At 41.4% G+C, this 26464-nt stretch overlaps 1 protein-coding gene and 1 long non-coding RNA gene across 2 annotated transcripts; one reads left to right on the top strand and one right to left on the bottom strand.

The window, feature by feature from the left end:
- Positions 1-26060, bottom strand: kalrnb (kalirin RhoGEF kinase b). Its single transcript, XM_077724459.1, has 57 exons — positions 25558-26060; positions 24408-24482; positions 24217-24331; positions 23942-24134; positions 23571-23794; positions 23123-23441; positions 22924-23046; positions 22646-22837; positions 22020-22151; positions 21812-21949; positions 21645-21737; positions 21410-21532; positions 21198-21314; positions 20988-21062; positions 20547-20669; positions 20370-20422; positions 19991-20138; positions 19199-19368; positions 19019-19116; positions 17417-17580; positions 17203-17322; positions 17044-17123; positions 16573-16711; positions 15702-15836; positions 15447-15600; positions 15215-15330; positions 14716-14838; positions 14347-14529; positions 14130-14254; positions 13345-13411; positions 12789-12898; positions 12660-12729; positions 12470-12559; positions 12287-12379; positions 12105-12216; positions 11068-11258; positions 10875-10976; positions 10651-10805; positions 10468-10570; positions 9320-9481; positions 9071-9239; positions 7208-7261; positions 6015-6118; positions 5247-5378; positions 4275-4388; positions 4124-4194; positions 3985-4051; positions 3792-3895; positions 3461-3530; positions 3290-3376; positions 2811-2903; positions 2689-2739; positions 2533-2610; positions 2015-2200; positions 1758-1929; positions 1545-1690; positions 1-781 (listed from the first exon to the last, which is right to left on the bottom strand). Exons 1-57 carry the CDS (start codon positions 25613-25615, stop codon positions 596-598), a joined length of 7047 nt encoding a protein of 2348 aa, XP_077580585.1. The 5' UTR covers positions 25616-26060; the 3' UTR covers positions 1-595.
- On the top strand, positions 9169-11319 carry LOC144201856 (uncharacterized). Its single transcript, XR_013327410.1, has 3 exons — positions 9169-9426; positions 10968-11056; positions 11132-11319. It is a non-coding gene; the product is annotated as an uncharacterized LOC144201856 (long non-coding RNA).
- Positions 26061-26464: the final 404 nt, after the last annotated feature.

Here is a 26464-nt window from a genome sequence, read left to right as displayed (position 1 = left end):
TCCATTTAAATCCTTTTAAAACCAATTTTTCGATAGCACTTTGACAAGTTTGCTTCCTATTGACCACCCAGAAGTGCACCATGGTGAAAAAGGTCTATTCTGATTTGCCCAAACAAAGAAAATGAAGACAAATATTTTAACCGCCAACAGAATTTGGTGATCACGCCAATGCTAAAGTCAGCAGATCAAAACCTACACGGACGGGAAAGTGCCTCTAAGACACACTCTGACACAGACACGCTTTCTCTCGAGCACACGCATAGGACAAACAAATTCTCTATTAAGGTGAAAAACAGTTTCTATTATCTTCATATTGAGCATCTTCATTACCTTCATCCAATCGGTGGCATGTATGCAATACAATATATGTGCATCCTCACGACAGAGTCACTCAGAGACATCCTTCTTTTTTTTAAAACCGTCTCTAGTTGCTAGGCAACGGCAGGCTCCGGGATCCCAAAGTTTGTGACGTCGTTTTCCATGGCGGTCCTGAATGGATGATGTCTGGCGCTGTGTTTTTACACTGAAACCACGGGACGGTGGGCGGGCCTAACATTACCTGCTACGGGGAGTCTGAGAACGCCCATTGTCTGCGTCATTGTCTGTCGAGCGCGTTGCGTGCTACCCAGCCTTCGGCCGCCGGCGAGTCGCTATTAGCTGGGCGGTACACCAGACTCTGACCCTGTTGGTTGGAGGCCAGAATTTGAACCTTCTCGCCGCGGAAAACGCAGATCTCGTCTTCGCGTACGGCCACAAAATCCTGAAGTACCAGCACCAACTCCTAACAGAAGATAAAGTCATGAGCTCAGAGTCAAGGGTGATGACAAATAAAAAGTGCTTCATAAATGCAGTAAAAAGTTCATTAAAATGGTTCAAGTTTTCCTTGTCAGGGACCAATACCATCCTGGTAACAACCTTTTCCAGCTGCTGCCCTCTGGCAGACGCTACAGGTCTTGCAAAGCACGGACAAATAGACTTAAGAACAATATTTTAGAAATCTGTGCAATATTTTAGAATTCACCTAGCCGGGATCTGACTTTTTATACCTTTATACTACTAATTATGTTTATTTGTAATTATAATTTTTTATATTTTTAAAAAAAAAAATTTAATGGGGAAAACATACTTTGGAAACCACCAATTTCATTATACACAGCTGTGTATGATGACAATACTAAAGGCTTTTGATTTGATTGATTGACAAACAACTGACTGATTTAAATTTTCAAACACTACAACTAAACTACCAACCATTACATTTCCAGTATTTAGGAAGAACTTTCAATGTAATATTACTCAACTCAATCCTTAGGTCAAGTATCATTTTACATACAAATACATATACCAACATCCTTTTTTTTTATTGAAATGGGAGGAGAGCCACAAGGCCTTGTGCAGAATGTGGTGAAAGCTTTAAATAAAATAATAGCGCTCAATTTTGCAGCATATTAGTGTCTCCGCCAATCAAAAAAAATCAAACTTCTGCCATTGGATTCACTGGCTCTTTTAATTCTTGTAGAACTGATACATGTGTTGATTCCCACCTGGGCGTCCTGATCGCTGTCTGGCAATGACTGAGGGGCGTGGCCATTAGGTGTGGGCGGGGCTGAAGGTGATCGCCCTGACGACAGTGGGCGTGTTACCACGATCCCACTTTCCTTTTTCTGGTACTCTATAGGAGACTGGAGCGCTATTGAGCAGAAGTGCATTTCAATCAAACTCCTGAAAAGATGCGCACGGTCGGGCGCTTCACTTACCGGACAGGAAGTTGTTCTGAGCATCCAGCAGGGCGGCAATGTTTTCCACCCAAGTGGTTTTGATACTAGTGGACGACGCCTGCAGCGTGAAGCGCTCCGCCGAACCGCGAGACCACAACATGAACTTGCAGGGGTCTCCTTCCACGTTTTCCTGCATGGCCAAGTAACTCACCTTGAAGACACAAGTAGGATGGGAAAAAAATAAATTCACTGGACTTACAAACAAACTTCCAAACTTTAAGGCTAACTTGTCTAACCTTGATGCTATTCTTGAACTGATATCCTGGATTGTTGGAGCCTTTGCGCAGGAGTTCGCTGAAGATGATGATCTGCTCAAACAGGAAAACCAGACGTTCTTTGCTTCGGGATAGAACTCCGCCATCCTGCTCCCACACGCAGAAGGTCTCCTGCTGCAGCAGCTTACCCTGTGAGATTAGCTTCCCCTAGAGACAGATGCACAACTCTTGTGAACCAAATGGATGGATAATCGACATTGTTACATCGCATCCCAATCTGATTTAAAAAAAAATCATTTTTGACTAAGGAGACATGCTAGCAAAGTTCTCGTCTTCATTTTAATTGTCTATAGTGAGTGCAGATTGATTTAGTGGTGAATGAAGGAAGATATTGGTCCTCAACAGTGTTGCAGTCAGCATTTGATAGCTAGTGTAAACTCAATTTTCTTGATTTTTGTTCACGGCACCTCGACTCTTGCTTATTCACATTCTGGAGGTCTTTTGGAGGTGATTGAGCAGTTTTCCTTGTAACAGCCTACCTCGTAACCCTGCAAGCGGCCAAGGTTCATCATATCATTGCAGCGTTTCGGAACCAGCGACATCAGCTCCAGGGCTTTCTACATAAAAATCGACAAAATCGTTGGTGACGAAAATGTCTTCTACAGTGGACACTACACAACCCCTCAAAAACCAACCTCGATCTCTTCGCAGTCCAAACCAGCTTTGGATGTGTACTTCAAGAAATCCTGAAAAACACACATATGATCTTAAAATAAGGAAAATATCTATAAATGCATACAAATGTCATGTGACTAACCTTCAACAGGAGCTGATACTTTGTGATCCTCTGGATGGGCTTGATGAGGTAATCACTGATAGACATCCTGCAGCTGATCTCATGCTGGATCTCCTGCACACACGATGAATAAATATGTACACTAATACTTTGAAATACGAGTGCCCTGACATATGAGCAATTTCAGATACAGGTAAAATTTCAAGCAAATATTTGCCTTGAGATACGAGACAATTTTTGATATACGAGCATACAGCCAATATCCTGTTTTTGGTGTTTTTTCAGAGGTTTGGAACAAATTAATTTTGTTTTTAGTTAATTTCTATGGGAAACGTTGAATTGAGATAGGAGTAAATCGACATACGAAGTCAGTCCTGGAACACATTGAGCTCGTATCTCAAGGTACATGTGTATGTTATTAATCTACAGGTGTACAAATTTAATTTGACCAAGATGGGGAATCTCTGACTTGAAGGAAGTGCACAAGCCAAAAGTTTTACCTCAAAGAAGGTCTCGTACTCAATGACGATGTACTCTGACCGCGGTTTATTTTGACAGTAGACCACGTACATGTGGAGTCGACGTTCCTGCATCGCAGAAACACATGCGTGTAAAAAGTCAATTTTCAAAACTCATGCAAATGTTTCCTTCACCACGTAAATGCAACTCACGTGTCTGATGAACAGGTCGGCCAGAAGGTCGTGATTTTGAACACAACGCTCCAATTCCACCAAGAAGAAGCTAGAAGACAATACAAGAGTTCAAATATGTGCATTGTGCTTTCATTCCAAAACTAGAAGGCAAATCATATATTTAGCAATGTTAACCACATTTTTTTAGCTATTGTGATGGCGTATTTTGCTGTGCTAGTTTACTCCCAGAGTAGATCGTCATTTCAATTCAAAGTTAAATAATGACAAAAAAAATATCAAAATGAGATGGTCCATTTTTCTGTATAAGTTTGCCTCCAATTTTGGAATCAGTGACTTATTGTACACTCACTCGCGATGCCAGTCATAAATCTGTTGGATATTGCCAAAAACAATCTTGTCCTTTCCTCTCATGTCTTCTGGGATCCCTCTGACATCCAACCTTGACATAAAGCCCTGTCACACACACACACACACACACAAGTACATTATTGCCATGCCTTCTATTCATTGTAAAATGTCACTGTGCAAATTTAGCGGCTGACCTCAACAATGACTCCCAAGTCCTTCACGTAGTCCTTTTCTGATTGAATCATCTCGTTTACCACAAACCTAAACAGAGAGGCATTCAGTTTAATTTTGGAGTACTGAATTCATCCTTGTTCAAAAGCACAATGGACTCACATGCGTCCTCTCATAGCTTTGTTTTGATGCTCACTGTCCGACTCATTGGAACTTTGGTCCGAGTCCAGTGCCTGCAAGACAACAAGAGTTAGAAAATAGAAAAACATAGCAAAGTGGTTAAAAAAATTATAAAGTGGTTATTTAATGTTACCCTAGTGTTGTTGGGATCTTTAATGATTTGCATGGGCGGTGGTAAAGGGGTGTGACTTTCTTCTTCTGGCTCTTCTTCTCCTCCACTTTGGCCTGCATCTTCCTTTTTCGCTTTCTGCCAATAGAAAACCCAGTCATATAATTCTTTTTTCCGCATTGGAATTGGAAAAACTGACAAAAAAAAGTTGTTGTTTTTTAACCATCCAGGCCACATATTTGATTTAAAATAGTTCCATTCCTCACTCATAGCAAGAGAAGCCCAACCTATTTAGACTGTGATTCCCCCAATAAAACTAGATTGCTCATCTATCTGATGGCAAACTAATTTAAATTCACAGCAAAAGAACAAAGAGTGTCACAAGGCTCGGATGCCCCTGATTGGTCAATGGCACTAAAAACCGGAAACCAGAAACTATAGCAAAACCATTTAGGGTATTTGTACAAGACAGCATAATCTTTCTTTTATCCTTCTTGATGCAGAAAGGATGAAACATTACTCACTCCATAACAATAAAAATAACTCACTTACGGTCATTTTAATGAGTATTTTTTACTAGGTACTATCCAAATTCATAGAGCATTACAAATCATGCATGTTAAACACAATCCTGTTCTTAAAAGAGTGATTCATTTTACACGTAATCAAAACTGAAATTGAGAAACAACTTTAGTGAGCAACCTTGGCGGTAAACCAGTCTGGAAATTTCCACCACTATGTATTATGTAATATTAGACCGGGAAGTGTACGTTTACTGTAAGTCTCTGTTGTAGGGCGTGGACCCAGAAAATGAATACTAGTCTGATACTGATAGAACAAATAAAAACATTCTAAAACTGACTTAGACCGTATTGAAACGAAAAAAAACAAACCTTGAATTATATTTATGAATTGTTTAATAAATAAGCCAAGTACATATAATAAACAGATTTTTGTATTATATACTGCAACTTGCTTATATGTGTTTGTTCCTACCATTGTTGAATTTCCCGTGAGAGGAATGGTCACTTCTGTCCGATTGTCCCGCCTCCGATTGCGGATCGGAGCTTTCTTCTGTCCATCAGCTTTTCCTTGACTCAGCCGTCTAACTGGACTGGTCAACCAGCGCTGTGAAGACATACGTGTTACCTTCAGGTTTGGCATTATGATTATAGGATAAAGCTAGTTGAACAACCAAGGTATTCATCCAGGTTGTTTTTTTCTCTCAAATCATTTGTTAGCCATCTGCAAATTGTCATTTTAAGATCATTGTGAAATGATACTCTAGTTCACGTGTCAAAGGGTCGGCCCAGGGGCCAAATTTGGCCTGCTCTATCATTTTGTGTGGCCTAGGAAAGTAAATCATGAGTACCGACTATCTGATCTAGGATCAAATTAAAATGAAGAGTATAGATGCATATTAAATGTCCAGATTTTTCCCGTTTTTAATCAAAAATTTTGATTTTTAAATCCATTTTATCTGTGTTTTTAGTTCAAAAATCATGTTGTAAAATCTAAACATATATAAAAAAGCTAAAATAAACATTGTTTTAGATATGTAAAAAAGTGAATATTCAGGGCTTTTAACCCAGTTATTTTAATCCATTCATTAAAAAAATCTAAATATTATATCTAAAATGGGTTAAAGCGGCCCGCAGATGAACTGTGCTTTTACAATGAATCAAGTAGACTGAGAACGACTTATCTACTGAGTTACTAGAGTGTGACTGGTATCACCAAAACTGAGCCCAATTGCTCATTTACCTTCAATGTGTTTCCTGTCCCCGAGCCACTACGTTTCGGTGCTGGTGAACTGGCAGCGACCCCCGGAGCTCCACCCACACTGGAGACAACAGTGGATGTCCCACCTGAAATTGAAGGCAGAGTTAGAGCAACATAAGTATAGGCTGCGGGTGGAAGTCAGTCACATTTGCTGGAAGCCATACATTTACATAATTACCTTGAAATATACCTTATTAAAAAAAATGCTCTCCCCTTCACTGTTTGATTTGAAGTCTCGTTCATGGTGGTTTGGCAACAGTAACCGTTACGTCCACCATTTACAGGACCAAACATAACTATGCCATTTTATGTAAATATAAACTTGGCTGTAACGGTGTATGTAATCCAAAATGCGATAAGTCTCAGTTCTTCCCTCATTTTAAGTCCCAAGTTATTTTGGCCAAAATCAAGTCTAGTCATGATTTGGATGAAGCAAGTCATAAATCAAGTTGAGTCATCATCCTCATATTTTTAATGGCTCCAAAACCCATCTCTATAGTATTTGTGAGCTGAACTTGTAATTGAATATCTTTGGGCGTTTTACACTGATGGAACAAATATATAAAAACTCGAGCTGTCAAGCTTGAAAGTTGTCATGATATTAACAATAAAAAGAATTGAAAGCCTAACTCTTAGTAGATAAGATCATGTTGTCCCACAACAAGTTCAATGTATTTTATTGTTGGACTTTAGAACAAAAATTCTGAAACTAGTGCATTTCTGAATTAGAACCATGTGCACTCTGAATATTTACGCCTTTACTTTGGATCCATATTTTGATCCAAAAATAAATATCTAAAAGTCTCATCCTGGTTCAGAGATGATGCGACACTTTTTCCTTTGCTTTCAATGGGCATTTTTCCGACCAAACAAGCAGTTGAGAATATAAAATATTTTTGATCATTTTTTTCGGACTTGTTCCTACTGTATATTATCCTATAAAATCCATAGCTTTAGAAACAATTCATGTTTTTATCCACCCTGGAGCCAAGTGTCTTAAAAAGAAAAACCTTGAGATTTGTCAAGCAACAGAAAGTCTTAGTCATAGATTTTACCCAATAGTACAATCCACAGTCTTTAAATTGGCAAGATAGAAATGACTCAAATAAACTCGGGTGACTCATTCCCCACACCTCTCAAGAACGAATACAGTAGTAATTTGTAATACATCTTACTTGGCGTGGGTTGAACATGCAGAGCAGCCGTCTCCGGTGTTAATGGTCCAGAATCTGCCGGCACAAAGACACACAGATGTATACACTTGGAGTGCAAAGAAGTGGGAAGACTATTTATCATCAGACAAAGCCAATATCTCTCAACAACTTGCGTTTTGTGTGAGACCATCATGTAAATTAACCTAATTAATTCCACCTAATTGGTCAGAAAAGCACAAATTAGGACAAATTATCTTTCATTAGTCTTCCAGGAAGAAAGCCACTTCACAAAAAAAGGATCATAATCCCTTTTCTAAATACAGGTTACACAATGAAGAAATGTCACATGGCTTTTTGAATATAACAAATTTGCTGTCACCTCATTACAAACTCAATGCATAAGCAATTATGTTTACACTGCAGAGAAAAATGAGTATTAAATATACACTGCAAAGGGAAAATATTCAATCCTTAGTGCAATAAAACTTATATTTCAAGGTCTCAGAGGTCATTCGGAAACAGATGTGCTAAATCTTGCAATATTGCTCCCACAAAAATTTCAAAATGGCAAGTAAATATCTGATTGTCTAAAAAAAAGGAGAATAAAAAGTGACCTACATTACCCATACATCAGGTGTGCGCGTGACATTGCTTCTCACACACACACACACAAGAAACCTGTGTGTCCAGTTAAACATGTCTCAAACATTCCTGCTTCAGATCCACACTCTACCTTTCACAATCAATGTTTAACCACCCCCCACCAAAAAAAAAAGCTCCAACATCAGACCCACCTCGTTCGTCCTGGCATGTAATCCACCCCCAAACCATAGAACAATCCCAGCATGCACTAGTGCGGCTCCACATGCTTCAATGTGCATCCATTTGGGACAGCGAAGAGTTCCAGAGAAACTATACACAGTTGTTATGAACAGCAGGACCCAAGTCCAAAGCAGGAATCAGTCGGGGGCGGGGCTAAGATAAAGAGGCTGGATTCTATCGATGAGTTTTTTTCCTCATTAAAGATTTCCGGTTGGTTGTTTAGGGCGGAAAAGACCAATAAAGTACTTTGGATGGCTGATTGATGATCATGTCAAAATTTGAAATGGATGTAATCGATGAATTTCATTCAGCGCAGTGGTACTGGAGCCGAACCCACCTGACTTCAGGTTAGAGGCGGGCTAAACATTGAAATAAATCGCCAGCCAATCCCAGGTAAAAAAAGGGTTGACACCTTTGCAATGAGGACTATATAAAGAAAAGGGAAGTAGAAACGTGTCAGTGTGTTTAAAAAATATTCTATAAAACATTAAAAACACATACTGCTGCAATTCCTTATTCGCTAAATAGTTAACATTTAAACTGAAATCTCTGCTTAGTATTATCAGTGACAGAGCAAAGTCCCTCTACATTTCTTTACATATTGAAAACATTTAAAATAAAGCGATCCAACATATTATCAAATGTATTTTGACAAATTAACAAAGAAAATCATGTGGCCAATTTTATACAATAAAACTTACTTAAGGTTGATCAGTTATTTTGACTTTTTTTTAACTTTTCAAATGAATTTCCTTTTTTTCCAATGACCACAAACTCTGCTGGTCAAAATGGATCTATTGCCGTCAATGGCAACCAGAATTTATTCTATTTGTCACAATTTGAGGCTTTTTCCTCCATACATGTAACGTTCACGTAAAGCTATCAGATCCTAACAAACCCTGATGAATCTTACATGGTGAGCTACCCTAAAATATATTCAGGACACGGACAGACAGGAAAGGACCAAAATACACGCCGTCTTGACGAGAATGTCTCAACGGGAAGTGAAAGTACGAGCAATTGGAGGGAAATGGGTGTGGGGGTGAAAAGACACTCACTCACCCTTCCCAGAGCTCGTGACTGAGGATGAACTGGAGGCACTGAAAGAGGTGGTGGTGATACAGGAGGGGGTGTTGCCCGAAGAGGCAGGGGAAGCCGGGACCAGCGTTTCCATGTCGGCGGCGCTGTGAGAGTGTGACAGGCAGAGGGCGCTCATCGGCAACAAGCCCTCCTGGTGGGAAAAACGATGGCAATTAGCACTGATTGGACTCACAGTCCCTTGGATGTTGTCGTGTCGTTCACTCTTCTTACCTGTTGTGGAGTTTGATCGGTTGTTCTGGCCAAACACCAGCCGGGTCGCTCGGCTGAGCGTTCCACCAGTTCCACCGTCTGACCGCAGCGGACACTCAGCTCCCCAGGTAAAGCGGAAGAGAAATCTAGCAAGACCACCACTAACTCGCAGCCTCCTGACAGCTGGACACACACAGAAACAATGCAATTAGATGATGTGTAATGTCCATCTGGTGCTGACTACAACAGAAAGAATGGCGCTTTTCTCCGATGGAAGGCCCAACTTTTAATCCTTCTACTTTCATTTGTTTAACAGAGGATCAGAATTAGGCAAAAAAATAATTTTATATGTAATTTTGAGTATTAGCTCATAGGGTGTCTTTAATGGGAATAAATGTCCATCACATCTGTCCCCGCCAATGCCAGTGAAACATGATCGCTTAATGCCAGGCTTTCCAGTTGTCATGGATTTCCATATAGTATATACTATTCTAATATTAAGGTTCTTATAGGAGCCATTTTTAATGATTTTTCATCAGTGGGTTCCACTTGAGCCGCAAACCGTAGTTTGGAGACCCCTGCTCTAGAGTCCAGGCCACATGGTAGCTGTTAATTTCAATTTAATTATTTATTTCTTAACTTACATACACATCAAGTCTTAATTTGTTTTTCTCTCCGTGATGTACACAGACTCACTGCTTACAAAGTAGCACTTTGATGCAGCCATATCATCACAATATCTATATCAATCTATATATGTATGTATGCCACTGAATACACTCCTAACCAGTTTGTGGAGAAAACCTTCTTTGTGAAATCATCTCTCATTCCAAGTTCCAAATCTGCTTAGCATCATGCCAAAAAGAGACTCCATCTGGGCTCTTTTATAGTGTCAGTGGTAAAAAAAAAAAATGCAGAGGGCCTTTTACCGACTGAATTGCTCTAAACACAACTAACAGCCATTGTATTTCAAAGAAATCGCTTGTATATAGTCAAAGAGAAATGAACCCTACCTTAGCAGAAGAGCCACGAGACAAAGTTTTCCCCGAGTTAAAGCATCAAGGGAGGAAACCCCCTCTCACTCAAGCAGACGCACACACCCAGCTGCAGTTGTGGTGAGGTCATTCAACACACGCCTATCATACACAGCTCTTATGAGCGAGGGATACCTTGTCGCTGTCTGCGGTGTTCTGGGATGTTCGGGAAGCGATGGAGACCGTGTCGGGCTGACTGCTGGCGTCGCCCAAGCTGTCGGCATCCTCGCTAGTCTCTCTGTCAAAAGGATAAAGGACAAAGTGTTGTGTTGAGTGGCCGCAAAGGCAATGCAATTAGTCTAACACGTGAATTCTGACCTGCGTGAGATGCTACGTTGCCTTCCAAGAGTGAGATTGGGAGTTTTGGGAAGTGGGATGGGCTCCCTCAATGCACCCCGGAGATGGCCCCGCCTCTCCTGGATCACCTGTCGAATGCTACGGACCCATTCCTGCTTCAGCTCCAAGGATGATGCCTGGTGGCAGGTTGAAAATCAAAGTGGGACCACAAGTGGGAAACTCAACCAACGTACTGATTCCTTTACCTTCAGAACTGTCTTGTTATCCGAAGTTGGCGTCCTGCCAACCCAAAGCGCAAATTTACAAGGATCTCCTTCAATGTGTTCTGTCACACCCAGTTCGGAAGTCTGACAGGGAGGGACAAAATGGAGTCATTAGCCGAAGACTAATCTGTTCGTGTCTCCGCCGTATGCCTGCGTAATGGAAAGTGAGTGGTACCCTTAAGCGACTCTTGTAAATGTACTTGGTCCGCCCTGATGAATCTTTCATTTCCTTGCTAAAGATAAGTGACAGCTCAAAGAGGAAGAGGTGTCGATCACGTCCTTTCCTGATGAGAGACTTTGGTTCCCAAACGAGAAAGGAGTCCTGCAGCAAGAGCTCACCTTGCACCTCTAGACCCTCTTCAAGACCTGGAAATGACATAGCATTATTTCTTTTTTTTTTATTTATAGACTCGAGTAAAAGACTCAGCCATTTACTAAGAAAAACACGTAATCAGTCATTACTTTTGTAAGTTTTAAATACCTATTTTCATAAAAAAAGTAATAATAATTAGTGGTGTATCGTTACCATCACCAATTTCCACTCAACAAGGTCAAATTTTAAACTGGCGATGTAAGCCAAACATAATTTTGATGGCATGAAATTTTAAGGAGTCATTCAATGTAGCATTAGAGAGAAAATGAATATAAATATAATGATATCAAAATTGAACTATGACATGGTTCAAATCAAAATGAACCTTTTAATTATACATTATACTATTACAAGATTGAAATTGTGAAACAGTCATTTTGTTGCTTATTTTTCTCTAACATGAACCAGAAGTTTGGTTTCTAGGGCATCAACTTTTGGCAACGTAAAGTCTGTGTGAGCAAAACATTTTTTTGGTGTAAATTGAAGTCATATTTGGTGAAAAGTCATAAAATTTTGCGATTAAAAAAATTAGTTGTTCAAGCTCTGCAGACATTAACTTTTGGTGACGTTAGGTCAGCATGAAAAATTCAATTTTGGAATAATTTTGGACATTTATATGATTCCTGCAGATCCAACATTGATGAGAATGACTATTCTTAATATAGGCAACATCGTTTTAGATTAAAAAATTCTCAGATGGTGGTGTCCCTTGCTATTAATTCCATGCAAAAACTGTGCTGCAGCTCAAAAAATCTTGGAAAAGACTGCATTAGTTAAGCCTTTTCTGCCAAAAGCAAGAACCTAAGAAGAAAAGAAGTCTTGAATAGAAACACTGTCACCTTCTAGCATGCTAACATGCATGGCATCGTTAGCTCTCTTGGGAACACTCAGCATTACGTCCAGGCCTTCCTTGATCTCGCCTTTTCCTTCTTCGCAGCACGCCAACAACTCCTACAGACATGCACATGCACAAAATGAAGCCAGTGGTTGGGACCACGCCCACTTTGGGTCACCAGCTCACTTTTAGCAGCAGTTGGTACTTTGTGATCCTTTGAACAGGTTTGATGAGAGCTGATGAGATGGAGTTAGTGAGTCCATGTCTTCGCTGGACTTCCTGTAAACGCAATAAAATTGGATTGTCAAGCAGTTGGATCACGATATGGATATTTGTATGTATTACAATTATTAGTTTTAAATATATTACCTCAAAAAAGCCAGCACCATGCTGTTGGATCAATAAACTAGAGTCTGGCTTATTCCTGCAATAGGTCACGTACATGTGGAACTTATCAGCCTGAGAGAAGTAACACAAACACATTGAAGGGTGGGACTGATGACGCAATTTGTTGTTTTCCTTTTTTTTTTTTTTTTTTTGGACAAGTAAATTTGGTTACCCAGGTGACAAAACAATGTCCCACATCTTCTGGAAGTTGTTCGTAGTTCTCCAGCTCCTTCAGGAAAATGCTAGGAACAGATATGGTGCTGTCATTGCAATCCATTAAACTTTTATATAGATTTTTTACCTGTTATGGAACTCGTAGATATCCTGGATATTCCCGAATACTACTTCGTCTCGGTTGCTAAGACCAGATGGGACATCTTCAGAGCCACTCGTCATCTCCCACATGTATGTCTGCAGAATTTCATGTCACAGGATAAATAAAGGGTGTGTATTCATTATCATATGACATAAATCCAGTGATGGAAAGTGCAAATATTTCATTATTACTGTACACAAAAAGATGTTTCTTGTACTATACTTAAGTATTTAGTTCCGATTAAATATTAATATAATTTATTATTAGATATCTGACTTTTTTAGAATGAGTTAGTCGACCAATGAAGGTCAGAGAATAGTTTTATAAATGGTATAATGTCGTTTGTGCCAAGTAATATGCATCAAAATAAACAATATAATGACTAATGCAGTTTTTTCTTTCAGTTGCTAACATCAACTTTGGACTCGACGGGGGGTACTTGTGAAATGATCTTGAATTCAATTTATGCTGGTAGAACACTGTGCACTTTGGTCATCACTGGATAAAACAGGTATTGTTGTGACATTAAACTTTGTGATACCTCAATGCATTCTTGAAGGTCTCGGACGTAGACCCTCTCCGTCTGAAGCAGCTCTGCCATTATGTACCTACGGCACAAAATCCTTTAAGTGGGCCTTCAGCACATGAGGGAAAAAGTTCTTTGACTTTTTTTTTTTTTACATTGCGTGACATCTCAAAGATTCAAATGCAAATTTGAATTCTGGACGCAGATTAATTCACAATGAATACAACTTAATTGCATTATTATTTAGGAAAAGAAACCCATAAATGATGGTAAACTTACCGTATTTTCACGACTATAAGGCGCACTTAAAAGTCCTAAATTTTCTCCAAAATAGACAGTGCGCCTTATAATCCAGAGCGCCTTATATATGGAAAAAACAGAAAACCAAAAACGAAAAACCACCACTGTCGGATATTAAAAAAAACAAAAACGCCTGAACTGAAACAATACTGATAAATATGCAGATGCCATCTTAGTTTACAGCATCTTCCATCATATAGCTCCTCCCCCACTGCACTTAAAAGTCTTAAATTTTCTCCAAAATAGACAGTACGCCTTATAATACAGTGTGCCTTATAATACAGTGCGCCTTATAATACAGTGCGCCTTATAATACAGTGAGCCTTATAATACAGTGCGCCTTATAATACAGTGCGCCTTATAATACAGTGAGCCTTATAATACAGTGCGCCTTATATATGGAACAAATGACATTCATTGAGGGTGCGCCTTATAATGCGGTGCGCCTTATAGTCGTGAAAATACGGTAGTATAATTTGAGAATCACGTTCAATACTTACTCTTTTTTGCGGGCTGAACGTCTCTTTTCATCGCTGACCTGGTGGCTGGGGTCTGACAGGTTGACCTCAGGATCTGAGTCTGAAAGACTGTTGGGAATCAACTCCAATTCCAAATCCTTGGTGTCCTAATAGGGAAAATTGTGTTTAGGTTCTTTTCCATTGCACTTTTATTTTTGATCAAACAAGTTTGGCACTCTTTTCAATTAAAAAAGCGTACCTGAGGGCAACCTCCCAACGCCGTTTCCAGCAAGTGGCGGTACTGACCCATCCTGACAGTGAAGTCTCGATACCTTTTATCCACGGCGGAAACACATCGGCGTAGCTCTATGCGGTGGGTGTGACCTTTCGTTAGCATGCTCTCGGCCAATTGGACGAGCAAGTGAACTTTTTCCTGGGTATGCTGACAGACAGGTGAAGCAAAGATTGCATAATTTGTACAAAAACATGTTCAAGGCAACTCAACTGTATGCTTATTCTATAGCAAAAGAGGTTTGAAAAAAATCCTGTATGAAGTTGAACACTTCAAATGGCTAAGGAAAGTGCTAGAAAATCAAAAATAGTTTGCTAGTGTCTTGGACACTCTTACCTTTGCCGAAACACAAAATTGTCGGTGTTGATTGAGCAAATCCTGCGTTTCTGCCCCGGTAGTCCCTGGTGATGTGTGCGTGGCAAGGTAATGGTCTCCTGATTGAGCTAACCAATCCAGAGCCTGCATGGAAAATACAAGTTCAAGATCAAGTATTAATGTTAATGCATGCCTTCTGAAAGACTACCAATTGATGCCCCTGAAAAAAAATGGTGTAACATTTTGGGGGACACTCAGCTGGATCGGGCTACTGTTTCAAGCACCACATTAGTGATCCCTTAACACAAACTTTTGAATCTAATGTCGTTTTCTGGGGTCACTATTGGAAAATCATCAAATTTGAGGGTGAAATCATGTAATTAAGGCTATCTTTGTCAAATGTTAAAAAGCTTAAGTTTCCCCTGAACAATCTGTGCTAGTTATGAATAATATATTACAGGGCAACAATTGCTTTTTTGCTTCTTTTTTTTAAATAATGTTCTTTATTTTTCCACAATACCTGCTGTGCATGGTTTTGGAACATGACATACTGCTGACACTGGTCCAGTCTGCGTTTCTTTAACGTCCAAAAGTGAAGAACTCTATTTTCTCTCTGTAGCAGCTCACTCAGAATACCTTCACACATAAACACATACACAAAAACACGCCAATATTCAATCATGATCACTTCCTCATCCCTTGGGTCTGCCCAACATATTTGACTCCTCAAGTCATGTGTTTTATATCATCACCTTTGACTTGTTGCTCTGGTACCCGCGAATGCCCAGTGACCTCGGTGACCCCTTGAACGTTGACATTGTGACCAGAGATGTTCGCCATGGTAACACTGTTGCGGTGGATGTACTTGAGGAAAACCTCAGCGTTCCGTCTTGCAAGTGTGCATGCCTGTGACCACATAGACAAGATTGTGATGGATGTTTCATTAGTACGTCTCGACCCCAAAGTTCGGGTAACCCCAGTTGAAGAACAAGTCGTTTACACAACACCTTGAGAAAGGCCTCCTTCTGCTCCATGTGTTTGTTAATGAGGGGCAAGAGATGCTCGGGCTGCCTTTCCCCACCCCCGCACCAGTCTTCCTCCCTTCGGTACTCCTGTTCTAGACTCTCCAGCACTCCGCATACCTGCATTAAAAGAGCACACGCTGTTCAATGTGGGGGAGAAAGACAAGGACATAATTTAGGATTACCCCTCAACCGCAACATTGAAACACTCCAATGCCCCCCGCCCCCTTCGACTACGCTTCCAATGAAATGCACTCAAACGTTCTCAGAGACAACGAATTTTATTGTGCTCACACATGCAAGCTAAATGCTTCACTGACAATTTCACGCACAATTAATAAAATCATTTATCTGTTCATTTAGTATGGTGGAGACACAATATCGATCAAAATGTAGTGTTTTATCATACACACAAAACAATATTTAGAAACTGACTATGATTCTAGACCAGACATTGGCAAACTACGGCCGGCGGGCCACATACGGCCTGTTAGGCTTTTTAATCCGGCCCGCCGACGTCGTCCAAATAATGTATTTTTTTTTTAAATTGCCCAAGATTATTTGTTTTTCGTGTTTTACAGCCCCTCTATCATTTTTTAAATTACATTTTAATATTTCTTAATACATTCCTTTTGACTTTACTTTGTACTTTATACTTTTTACTTTAATGATGAGTGATGAGTATGTTAATACTTTAGTCCTTTTTTTCTGTTTATGTTTCATATGTACTGTTAACGGATGCACTTTTTTATATGTATCGTATCTTGAGTATCCTGAGAAAGATCACTTGCATCTCCAACAAGTATTTGTATTTTGTTACTTGCCATCACTGATGGAAGAACAATATTCTGCTTACCTGTTGTGATGTTCTGTAGAAAGCGGCAGATGCATTGACCAGTTTGAGTCGGTCCTCAATCCGCAGCATGAGAGTCTGCCAATGCAGTGCCACTGTTTGTGCGCAGGACCTCACTGCATCTGGATCGTAGTGGCCTGACCTAAACAGTGCTCAATGTTACAGGTAAAATTGACACAGCGGACAAAAAACTGAATATGGAGGCCAATTTGGGGCCTAAATCTGTGATGGAAATTGGTTCCAATTTTTGGTGAGCTCATGTAGTGCTTTTCCCACGTGTACCAACTTTTTTACACTCAATTTTTCCATTCACACTCAAAGATTTGATTGACTTTGGCCATTGTAACGTCATTTTATGGATGGAATTTGATCCCTCTCTTTTGGAAATTGTGGTAAATTAATCCCTGTATTGGGAATTCCCACAATGAAACCAAAACCTCCATAACTTAACATATAATATGTTCAAGGTCAAACCTGACTAGTAGCTCTGCTCTCTGCTGTAGAGCCAGCGCTACCTGGTGTGTCCTCTGCAGGGAGTCTGCATGTAGCAGCGCCTGAACAAATGAGCAATTAGACATTACTCAAAGTAGATGATTTCCTCCAATTGTGTGGTCGTATCGCGTATATACTAACCTCTATTGCCTGTTGGAGGCGCTCGTGTTCTCTCTGCAGCTGTTCGGCTTCTGACAAACAGCTGGAGTTCAGCATGCAGGATGACAGCATGACTTCACCCTCCGTGATCCAACCAAGTACCTGACCGACACATATGGATCAGATTAAAAAGATTGTTGGGGGCCAATTACCAGTTTGCAGGCATTGTAATCTGTAGCCCATTGTGTGTATTTACCTGTTTAACCTGATTCTGTAGGTGTCTAAGTTGCAGGTTCTGTTCCAAGTGTGTATGAGTGTGATCTGCAATTTGCTGCAGTTCTTTCTGTTTGTCCAGCATCAGGCGTTGCAGCTCCTCCACCTGAGAAGAGAGCTCGCCATCCACCTCTGAAAGCTCAATTCCTGACACCCATACACACATATTCAGAAAAAAGATTACACAACTGGATGAAATACAAACATTTTATTACAAATCTGCCATCTACAATCATGTACCTACTATAATACGTGTGTATATGTGTGTCTGTGTCTCCATGACAAAGTCAATGCGCTGGTTTCCATGGGGACCAGCTGAGTGCAGTTTCCATGACTACACCATCCCCCTTTTCCCTCCCCCATTATCCTCCTCTGCCCCCAACCCTTAAATCATCTGTATGTTACAAAAGCAGCCAGACTTACGTCAGTCACTGTATGAGACAGTATCATATTCAACTCTATCACATTGTGTTCCATATACTTCTATTAAATTCCATAGTTGTACCGATAAATGTATCAAATGGCTGTTTCGGGTGTATTCAAGTGCTAAAGTGAAAATCCTGATAGTGATTTACAACTCCCATCTCAGTATCTAACCTCTCACATCCGGTTACATTGCTCAAGTGAAGTGATAAATAAACACATTATAAGAAAAAAAGAACTAAATACAAGATACCAAATGCTTCTAATTCCTTTTGATAAAACGATGCAAATCAGAAAGTGTCTCAAAGAATTATCATGCTGCAAACTATAGACCGCACACAGAGAAGATCTATTATCTTCTGTTTATTCATGTCCGCACAGTAGGAGCAGCAAACGAAGCATGGAGGCTTTTTAGATTCTTGGAAGAAACCAAAGTACCCAGAGAAAACCCACACAGGCACAGGGGGAACAGGCAAATTCCACACAGGAAGGACAGAACCCACTGGGGATTGAACCATCAATATCCCACAAGTGTGAAGCAGATGTGCTACCCACTTTTTCAACGTGCCGCGCCACTTCCAAGCATTTTAGCTTATTTAAATGTCAATTGTACATATATAGCTATACTAAAATGAACGTTAACCCAGCTTCTTACTGAATTTTTTGCTGGGTGGGTAAAGCTGCAGTGTTACAAGAACAAGCGATGAAAAAAAATGAAGCTTGGCTTCCACTGATTATCTCGACATTTAAAAGCAACTCAAAACTACAGGCAACAATAATTCCACACTGCCCTCTACTGTCAAATTCCCAACTCACAGATTACTGCTCTCTATTGGCTAACCCCTAACTAAAATTCCCAAATTAATTAATCTAACTGAATACATAAAGAAAAATCTAAAATATGGCGCCAAGGATATATAGATACAAGCCCATTCTTCATAACTACAAAGTTTCAAGACGCTCAGTTCATGAACAACAGGGAAGTAGGAATTCCAATTTAGTGTCCACAAGAACAACAATTTGAGTTGTGACTTGACAGGTGTTCGGACAGTAAAATTTAAATTTGGGTGGTGAAGTGGAAAGTTAGAGGATCCTCACAAACAACCCAGTTGCATCCTTCAATTACCTGAGGATGAAATGACCTGGACATCAAGTAACTCACCTGTTGCCTGGACCTCGGTGATATACTGCTGAAGATCATGACCTTGCTGGACGACCTCATAGGTCATGTTGTTCACAGCCAGACGCCTTTCCATGTGCCTGCAGATTATTCAATGACAGTCTGAAATATCACTCTTTAGTAACCTCGTTTTACTTTTTATCATAACACCACAGTGTTTACCTGTGAATTCTCTGCTGTGCTAATGAAAGTGCCTCTGGGCTAGCTTCAGCTAGTCGTGAAGGCCCAAGTGCTTGCTTGTCGTGGTTTGGTTCAGATAGACGCTTGTCAGCAGAGAAGTCCTGGGATTGTTTCTGTAGCTCTTGCCTCCAAGCATCCATCTCCCCAGTTACCTAGGGAACAACATGTAAACACTTTTGAAGAACAGCCGGTAGGTTTATTTTTTAGACATTTACCGTATAGGCCTGATTATAAGACGATGTTTTTTTGTATTGCAATAAGACTAAAAAGTGGGTGTCATCTTATTTCGGAGGCTAGACATCATACTCATTCCTCACGTGCTCAAACCGTCTGGAAAGATTCCAGTACCTCCGGTTCGTATGCTCTGTGAGTGGATACTCCACACATAGGATGATGCAGTTTCCTTAAAAAGCATTATCCACAGGTTTTAAAAAAAATGCATATCAAATGTCCTAGATGGCAGTGAACATGACGGGAGGAGCCAGAGGATGGGAATAAGGACAGTGACACTGATCACAGCGAATAAGACGGTTGTTGTGAGGAAAAATGTTCTGAAAAGATCTCAGCAACTCTTAAGTTTACATCAGTTTGCATTATTTTTCCATATTCAGATTTGTTTCAAGACTCTTGAATATATTGTTATATATTTTTTTCAGTTGTTATTTTCTGACAAAAGATTAAATTGGCGCTCAAAAAGTATCTGCAATATAATCGAGGTCGTCTTATATTCGGGCCAATACGGTAATTCATTTTTGCAATGTCACAAAATTTTACCTCTAGGATGCACTGTTGCAGAATACGCATTTGAAGGTAAACATCCAATCGGATCTTCCTCTGATGGAATACTTCTTCCAACTGAACATGAAATTCCTCTAGTTGTTGAAGCACCGACTCCACGTGAGCCACCGAGCTGCCCTGGGGCCTAAAACAAATGCACACTCCATTAACTTTGTAATTCATCTCCAGCAGTCACCTTCATGCACTAAGCTGAAAAGCAAAGAATTTAGCACCGGTATTTAATAAACAATCTACTCTGAGCCAGCTTACTGTGCAATATGATGGGCTAAATAGAGGGGGCTATGGGTTATATTTTCCAATAACTGTGGAAAACTGCAGGAGCAGGAGATGAACTTATCCAGGCTCTCTACTCTACCTGAGTTGGAGTATCAAGTCTTCCCCTTCTCTGATGACACTCATTGCAGCCTCCTGTTGGGCATTGTTAGAAGCCGAGTTGAAGTGAGAGTTAGAAGTCAAAGTCAGAGGTGGGATGGATGCCAGACTTTTTTGAGCAAGTTAGTGTTGAGATGTGATGGTAAACATAAGTCCTTACCTGTGTGTTGCCCTGCTGCTGTTGTTGCTGGTTCATGAGGGTCTGCAAAGCTTCCACTGATTCAGATCCGATGCAGAGGTCAGCCGAGAGCTGCTTCTGTAGCCCTTCCATCCATGACGATAGCTGTGGGCAGTTGGGATTGTTTTTTTAAGTCATGTTCAGGTTTGGTCAGTCAAATCCTTCAAATCCCAAATGGTGCTAAACCAATTCTCTGTAGGGCCAAATAGGTGAAAGTTTTCCCTCCAAACAATGAAGAAGATACTTTTTTTCCTCCCCAATCTGATCTCCTACAAATGTAATCAGTTGATTGCAACAAGATGTTGCTTGTTCCAGCAGAAATTCATTGGTTAAAGTGTCTGCAAATTATTTGTCAGAATGAAATCCAGGACCTTCTTGGCTTTTGTGGAATTGGTTTGACCCCCCCATGCCCAAGACGAATACCTCTTTGGTGTGTGTGTAGAAGGACACAGCCAAGTCTAGCAGCATCTTCCTTTGTTCCACTTTCTGAATGAATGCCTGCAATAACCAACACAATGCACATCACCTGTCTCACTCTCTCGTGTTTTTAATTTTAATCATTACAATTTATTCAAGAACAGAATCAGGTAGGAATATTTAAGCTATGTAAATTGTCATATCCGAGTAGGTGACCTGCATGCGAAGCTCCAAGTCGCGGGACGCCTGGTATATCTCCTCCTCTTCACACTCCCCAGACTGAGCCAGTTGATCAGCTGCTTCCAGAAGCTTCTCTGCGTTGGTGTAAGTGTTCTAACACATGAATTAATCACACATGTACAAGGTGAACAAAGCTACATTCACTTTTTTTTAATAATAAATATGACACTAGCGAGACTTATGCTCACCTGAGCCACTTGCTGGAAGTCATTATGTCGTTTCTGAAGAGCTCGAGCTCGGTGTAGAGACTTCCCGACACCGCTGTGCTTGTTGAGGAAAACCTCACCGTGCTGTTCTACCCAGTCCAACACCTGATGCAAATGGAGGACGGGACCAACAGATGGATAGAGACAAAATTATGAGTCAAAACGTGTTGGAAGCCAGAACATTTTCTCAATATTTGAGAAAATATGCTATCTGCACCTGTCTGACATCCTGTTGAAACACACACAGCTGAAGGCGCTGGTGGAGGCGAAGTTTGCGGTGTTGCCATGCACTCTCCAGGTCATGGTGACACTGCAACAGATCTCAGTTGATCTACACAAGTCTACTCATTCAGTCAATGTAAAACAAGAGTTGAGGAATAGTACCTGCATAACCTGGTGTAGAACCCCCATGATGCCATGTGTGGTAGCAGTGAAGTCAGGTTTTTTAGATGATGTGTCATTTGCGTCTGTTACCGCACTCCGGTTTAGGACATCGAGCAAAGCTTTGCCACTTTCGCTGACCTAAACAAAGGAGTGAGCTGATAGAGAACCAAAAATATGTTTGTACCGAGACATTGACACAGACAGTTACCTGGGTGTAGTTAGCAGAGATCTCCTCATTCAGTGCCTGGTGTTTTTTTACAGCTTCTTCAATCTCAGTTGTCACTAATGGCAGCGATGCGTCAGCGTAGGTTTGAAGCCACGTCTCGGCTTTCTGAAGGAACTGTACACAAACGACAAGAGAAGAAAGAATGGGAAGCTATGAATGATTACTGCACTCCCTTGTTATCGGTATGCTATTCCAGAAATCACCTATTCTGAGATGTTTTTTTTCTATGAATGCTATTCTGGGCCTTTTGATGTCTTTATTCTCTTTCAATAATGCTCTCAGATGCCACAAGAGGGCATTTCTAAGAGGAGGGTAGGAATTGATGTAAAGAAAATACATGTACTAGTGATCCAAGTTGACTGATATATTAAATGTCTGTATGTCAAATGAGAAGCTAAGTTTAGCATTGTTTCAATGTGAAAGTTAGTCTTTGGGACATGTGCAAGCACACCCATTTCATAGTAAACTGTGAATAGCATCAATGGACATTTATTAAGGAAGTCATTATTTTAGGGGGACTGATCTCCTCAGTTTTTTTTACTTGATACGCAATTGCCGATGTTTTACTGCACCTATCTTTGATTTCTTATTAATCTCTGATTAATCACCTGCTCTGCCCCTTGGTGGAAACCAGTTGCCATGGATAATGTGTTGCTTCGCTCTTCCAGTGCAGTAGTCAGTAACTTCCAATCTTCTTGCAGCTTTGAGGACACTGTGGCAATCCTCTCTGCCCCAAAGTGACCAGCCTCTGCAAGCCTGGCTGCCACAGTCACAACACTGTCCACATTCACACTACCATTCTTCACATACACAAATACATACACCGACATGAGCAAAGATTGGAACAGTTGACCGACCACAAGGCTGAATAACATTCCAAACTCACCATCACATTTGAGGTGAAGTGTTGATGTTGTGTTTGCAAGTCAACGGCGTGCTGATGGTTCTGACCAACCTCCACAAGAGTCTGCACGAACAACTCCTTACTATGGGCGATCCACTCCGACATCTAATGAGGGCCAAGATTGAAATGATGCGCAGGAGTACGATGCGTGGACGACTCACCACCTCGTGCTCCTGCTCACCTTGGCGGCATCCTGCTCAAAGAGGTGTAACTGAAGAGCCTGGTCTAGATGAAGTTTCCTGTCGCCCCAGCTTTGCAGCAGATGACTACGAGCTGCCTGCAGACGGTCTAGTAAGGAGGACACCTTCGGCGCCACGCTTTGGAAGTCAGCGCCGCCAGACAGCCAGCTGCCATGGCTCCCGCCACCACTGTCATTCGCTGTGTCTCCGTGGGAGGGGCCTAAGCGCATGCGCTGAAGCAAACTCTTCCCCTCACGGTCAAGGCCGTCAACTGGGGCTGTGGCGATGGTGTTCCGTAGACGATTATGTTCCTCTAGGATTCTAGAGGTAGGACACAGTGACCATCAACAGTCAATACATTGAAGTAGCTTCTGACATGGATGTCATTTTTCTTTTGTCACACACAGTTAGGGTTTTTTTAGGAAGCTAATGATAAAGTGGGCTCCTCACTTGCGGGCATCATCCACATCCTGCGGTTCTGGTATACTGGTCAGCCCGACCTCAAGCTGATCCAATTGGGTCAGCAATTGTGTTGCAGCTCCCGAGAACTCCTCCAGACCCAGACGTAGCTCTGTCCACTCCACATGATCATACTCCAACGAACCACCGAGGTCAGCCGTCAACTGTGAGGGGTCAACTAATCGGGACAAGCCTTCTACAGACACCAGACTGGTCTAAAGAGAAAATTGTAGAGTGAATTGCTTTAGTAGATATATAGTGACACTGTACACAGCATTATAGTTATCACTTCTCAGTAAAAATTATTTTAGGAAGCATTCATAGGACTTTAGGACTAATTTAAAAAGAAGTCTAATCAGTACCTCAAAGCTGAGCTTTGCACTGCCCAGGTTGGTCTTGTGTTTTTGCCAAAATGTATCAGGTTTGATGAGAAGCGCGATATGGATGTTGGAGGAAAAGGACTCTTGCAAAGTGCGTAAGACTGGTTTCACGCTGTCCCACTTACTACCACGCATGTCCACCACCACCGTGAAACCTCGCGCACGCACATCCTCACTGAAACAGAGAGAACGAGAAAGACGAGGTCAACTAAGGCAAACTATCATTTAGAAAGATCAGAAGTAAAAAACAAACAAACCTAGGAATAGTTGACAGGTACGTAACCAGCCGGCTCAGATCTTCTTGTTTTATTCGCTCATGATTGGTCCGAGCTGGGAATGTCAGAATTGGTCCTCCTCGTTTGTCTCGTCCACCTGAAAATGTAACTAGATCAAGACCAGACCAAACCAAGGAATCGTCATTTATTTAACTTTTGGAAGTGCGTTTTACCTGACACAAAGGCCACTTTCTCTCTGAGCACTGTCAAGACGTCGCCTGCCCGGACGGACTCTGCTTTATTGGACCCTAGAAATCCAAGACACATTGTTAGCTTTCTTATTAACATTTGTGCACCACATGTGGCTTTGCTCTTGTCCATTCAGGACTGAAATGAGAACAGTCAGATTGCTTGTGGGTGTAAGAGTTGAGGTGAATGACTCATCTTGAATGAGCTTTGCAACGTTGAGGAACGACCATCAAAACAGTCAATTATCAATAAACTGTCAGTTTGAGCAGAAAACATTCCATCAGTAAGGCATGTATGCAAAGACACAAACTGAGTCAGTGCTGGGCCTAAAATAACTGCATTGTGGAGGCCTTCAGAGAAAGTTGCTTTAACTGTCAGGACTCATTAGCCTGATTACAAAAGAACCATAATGAAATGTCTTTTTCTGATTTGGATTCTGTAGCCCGCATATGTTTGAACATTCCACTATCCATTTTATATCCCACATATCCATACTAGGGTCTCCTGAGTGTGAGTAAAACCAACATTGTAGATGACAGTGATGGTTCCTCTTTGACCTAACAACCAATCATTCCCTTCCCAAGCTCATCGCGGGCAAGATTTAAAGGACTCAATAAACCTATTTGCGCAAGTTAGGAACTGGGACAAAGACTGAGAAACCTCCACAGAGTGAGAACATGTAAAATCCAAGCTAGGATTCTAACCATCTACAATAGATAGGCAAGATATTATTAAGCCAAGTATTTGCCCATCCAGCATGCTGCAGCAGTATTGATAAAATGATACTGCCAAACATTCCATAGATGCAAGGCCCATTTCAAATGTGATCGTTAGAACCTCTTGCACGAAAATCAATCAAGGAGACCCTCATTAAATCACCCCGAATTGAGTAGCAGTTGCTACAGGGCGCTAATTAAAATGTGCTCCAGCCAATCAGACAGTAGCATCCCCACTGGCATGGGAGTACAATATACTCCGAAAATAAGCATGTGACCAATGAATGCCTATATGCCTACTGTACGGTACGGAGCGTACTCTACACGCACGCGCCCTCTTCACCCAAGTCAATGGGCGTGTGTGAAGGCATCATGGCGATAAAGCAGTTCTCGCGCACCCTCCTCTCACACGCCCTACCTGCCGTCGTCGCCAGGCCGTCCGGGCCCGTTTCTCCCACTCCATCCACCGGATTCATCCTCCTCCTCCTTCTCCTCCTCCGCCCTCCTCCTGCTCTCTCCTCCTTCTCGTCCTCGGGCTCTCTCCTCCGTTGTGCGCAAACGTTCGCCTCCTCCCCAGCCTACCCGTCCATACCGGCGGCTTCACATCAGAGGGCTCCCCTCCCCGAACTAAGCTAATATTAGTCCGCCGCAAGGGACGGATATGTTCCCCTCCTCCCGGTAACGATCCGTGGGTCAGTGATGGTGCATCCTTCACGTTCAAGACTCGACGATCCACCTCCTCCTCTTCCTCCTCGTCGCCGATGGTGATGTTGTGTACGGTGACGGCGCACGGCACTACATCTCCCGCCTCCTCATGCTCGCATTACCGTTACCCAATGCACGGAACATTACACGAACCGGTATCTCTTCCCACCGCTCGCTTTTCTCTCGATGATAAGCTTGCTCGGTCCGTCGGCGAGTGGCCTCAGTGCGCATGCGTACAACGAGAAGCCGTGCACGAGGGCTGCGCCAGCTGCTGAATGTGCGTGCGCGTAGACACCTCAAACGCCGTGGACATTTCGACGTCTGCACTATTTATTCGACATCTGAAGGCACTGAATGTATACTAGTACTGTAATAGTGCTTCAAATTCAGGGTGCTAGCTACTATAGTGACATTTTCCACTTCAGACATGCTGTCACTATTGTTTAAGGCGCACTATAGTGAAAGAAGTCCATATTACTATTGACGGCAAGAGGCGTCCAATCCATTTTGAGGCAGAGAAATGGTGCACAATTTTGTATCACTAGTAGCCTGAAGTTGTTTTCAGATACATGGTTTACAGTAATTAAGGTCATAGTAGAAAAAATATAAGAAACTCATTC

The sequence above is a fragment of the Stigmatopora nigra genome, chromosome 1 (genome assembly GCF_051989575.1).
Source record: "Stigmatopora nigra isolate UIUO_SnigA chromosome 1, RoL_Snig_1.1, whole genome shotgun sequence".
NCBI lineage: Eukaryota > Metazoa > Chordata > Actinopteri > Syngnathiformes > Syngnathidae > Stigmatopora > Stigmatopora nigra.
The sequence above is the reverse complement of the archived record's forward strand: the minus strand, read 5'-3'. Positions and strand labels throughout refer to the sequence as shown.

What these genes read in the sequence shown, in the direction of transcription:
- kalrnb (XM_077724459.1), bottom strand. Translation starts at nt 25,615, where the DNA reads ATGAATCCGGTGGATGGAGTGGGAGAAACGGGCCCGGACGGCCTGGCG. An exon ending in TGCAACAGTGCATCCTAGAG is followed by an intron (nt 19,369 to 19,990) that starts GTAAAATTTTGT and finishes GTTGTTCCCTAG; the next exon opens with GTAACTGGGGAGATGGATGC. An exon ending in TCACGGGAAATTCAACAATG is followed by an intron (nt 4,389 to 5,246) that starts GTAGGAACAAAC and finishes TTCTATTGGCAG; the next exon opens with AAAGCGAAAAAGGAAGATGC.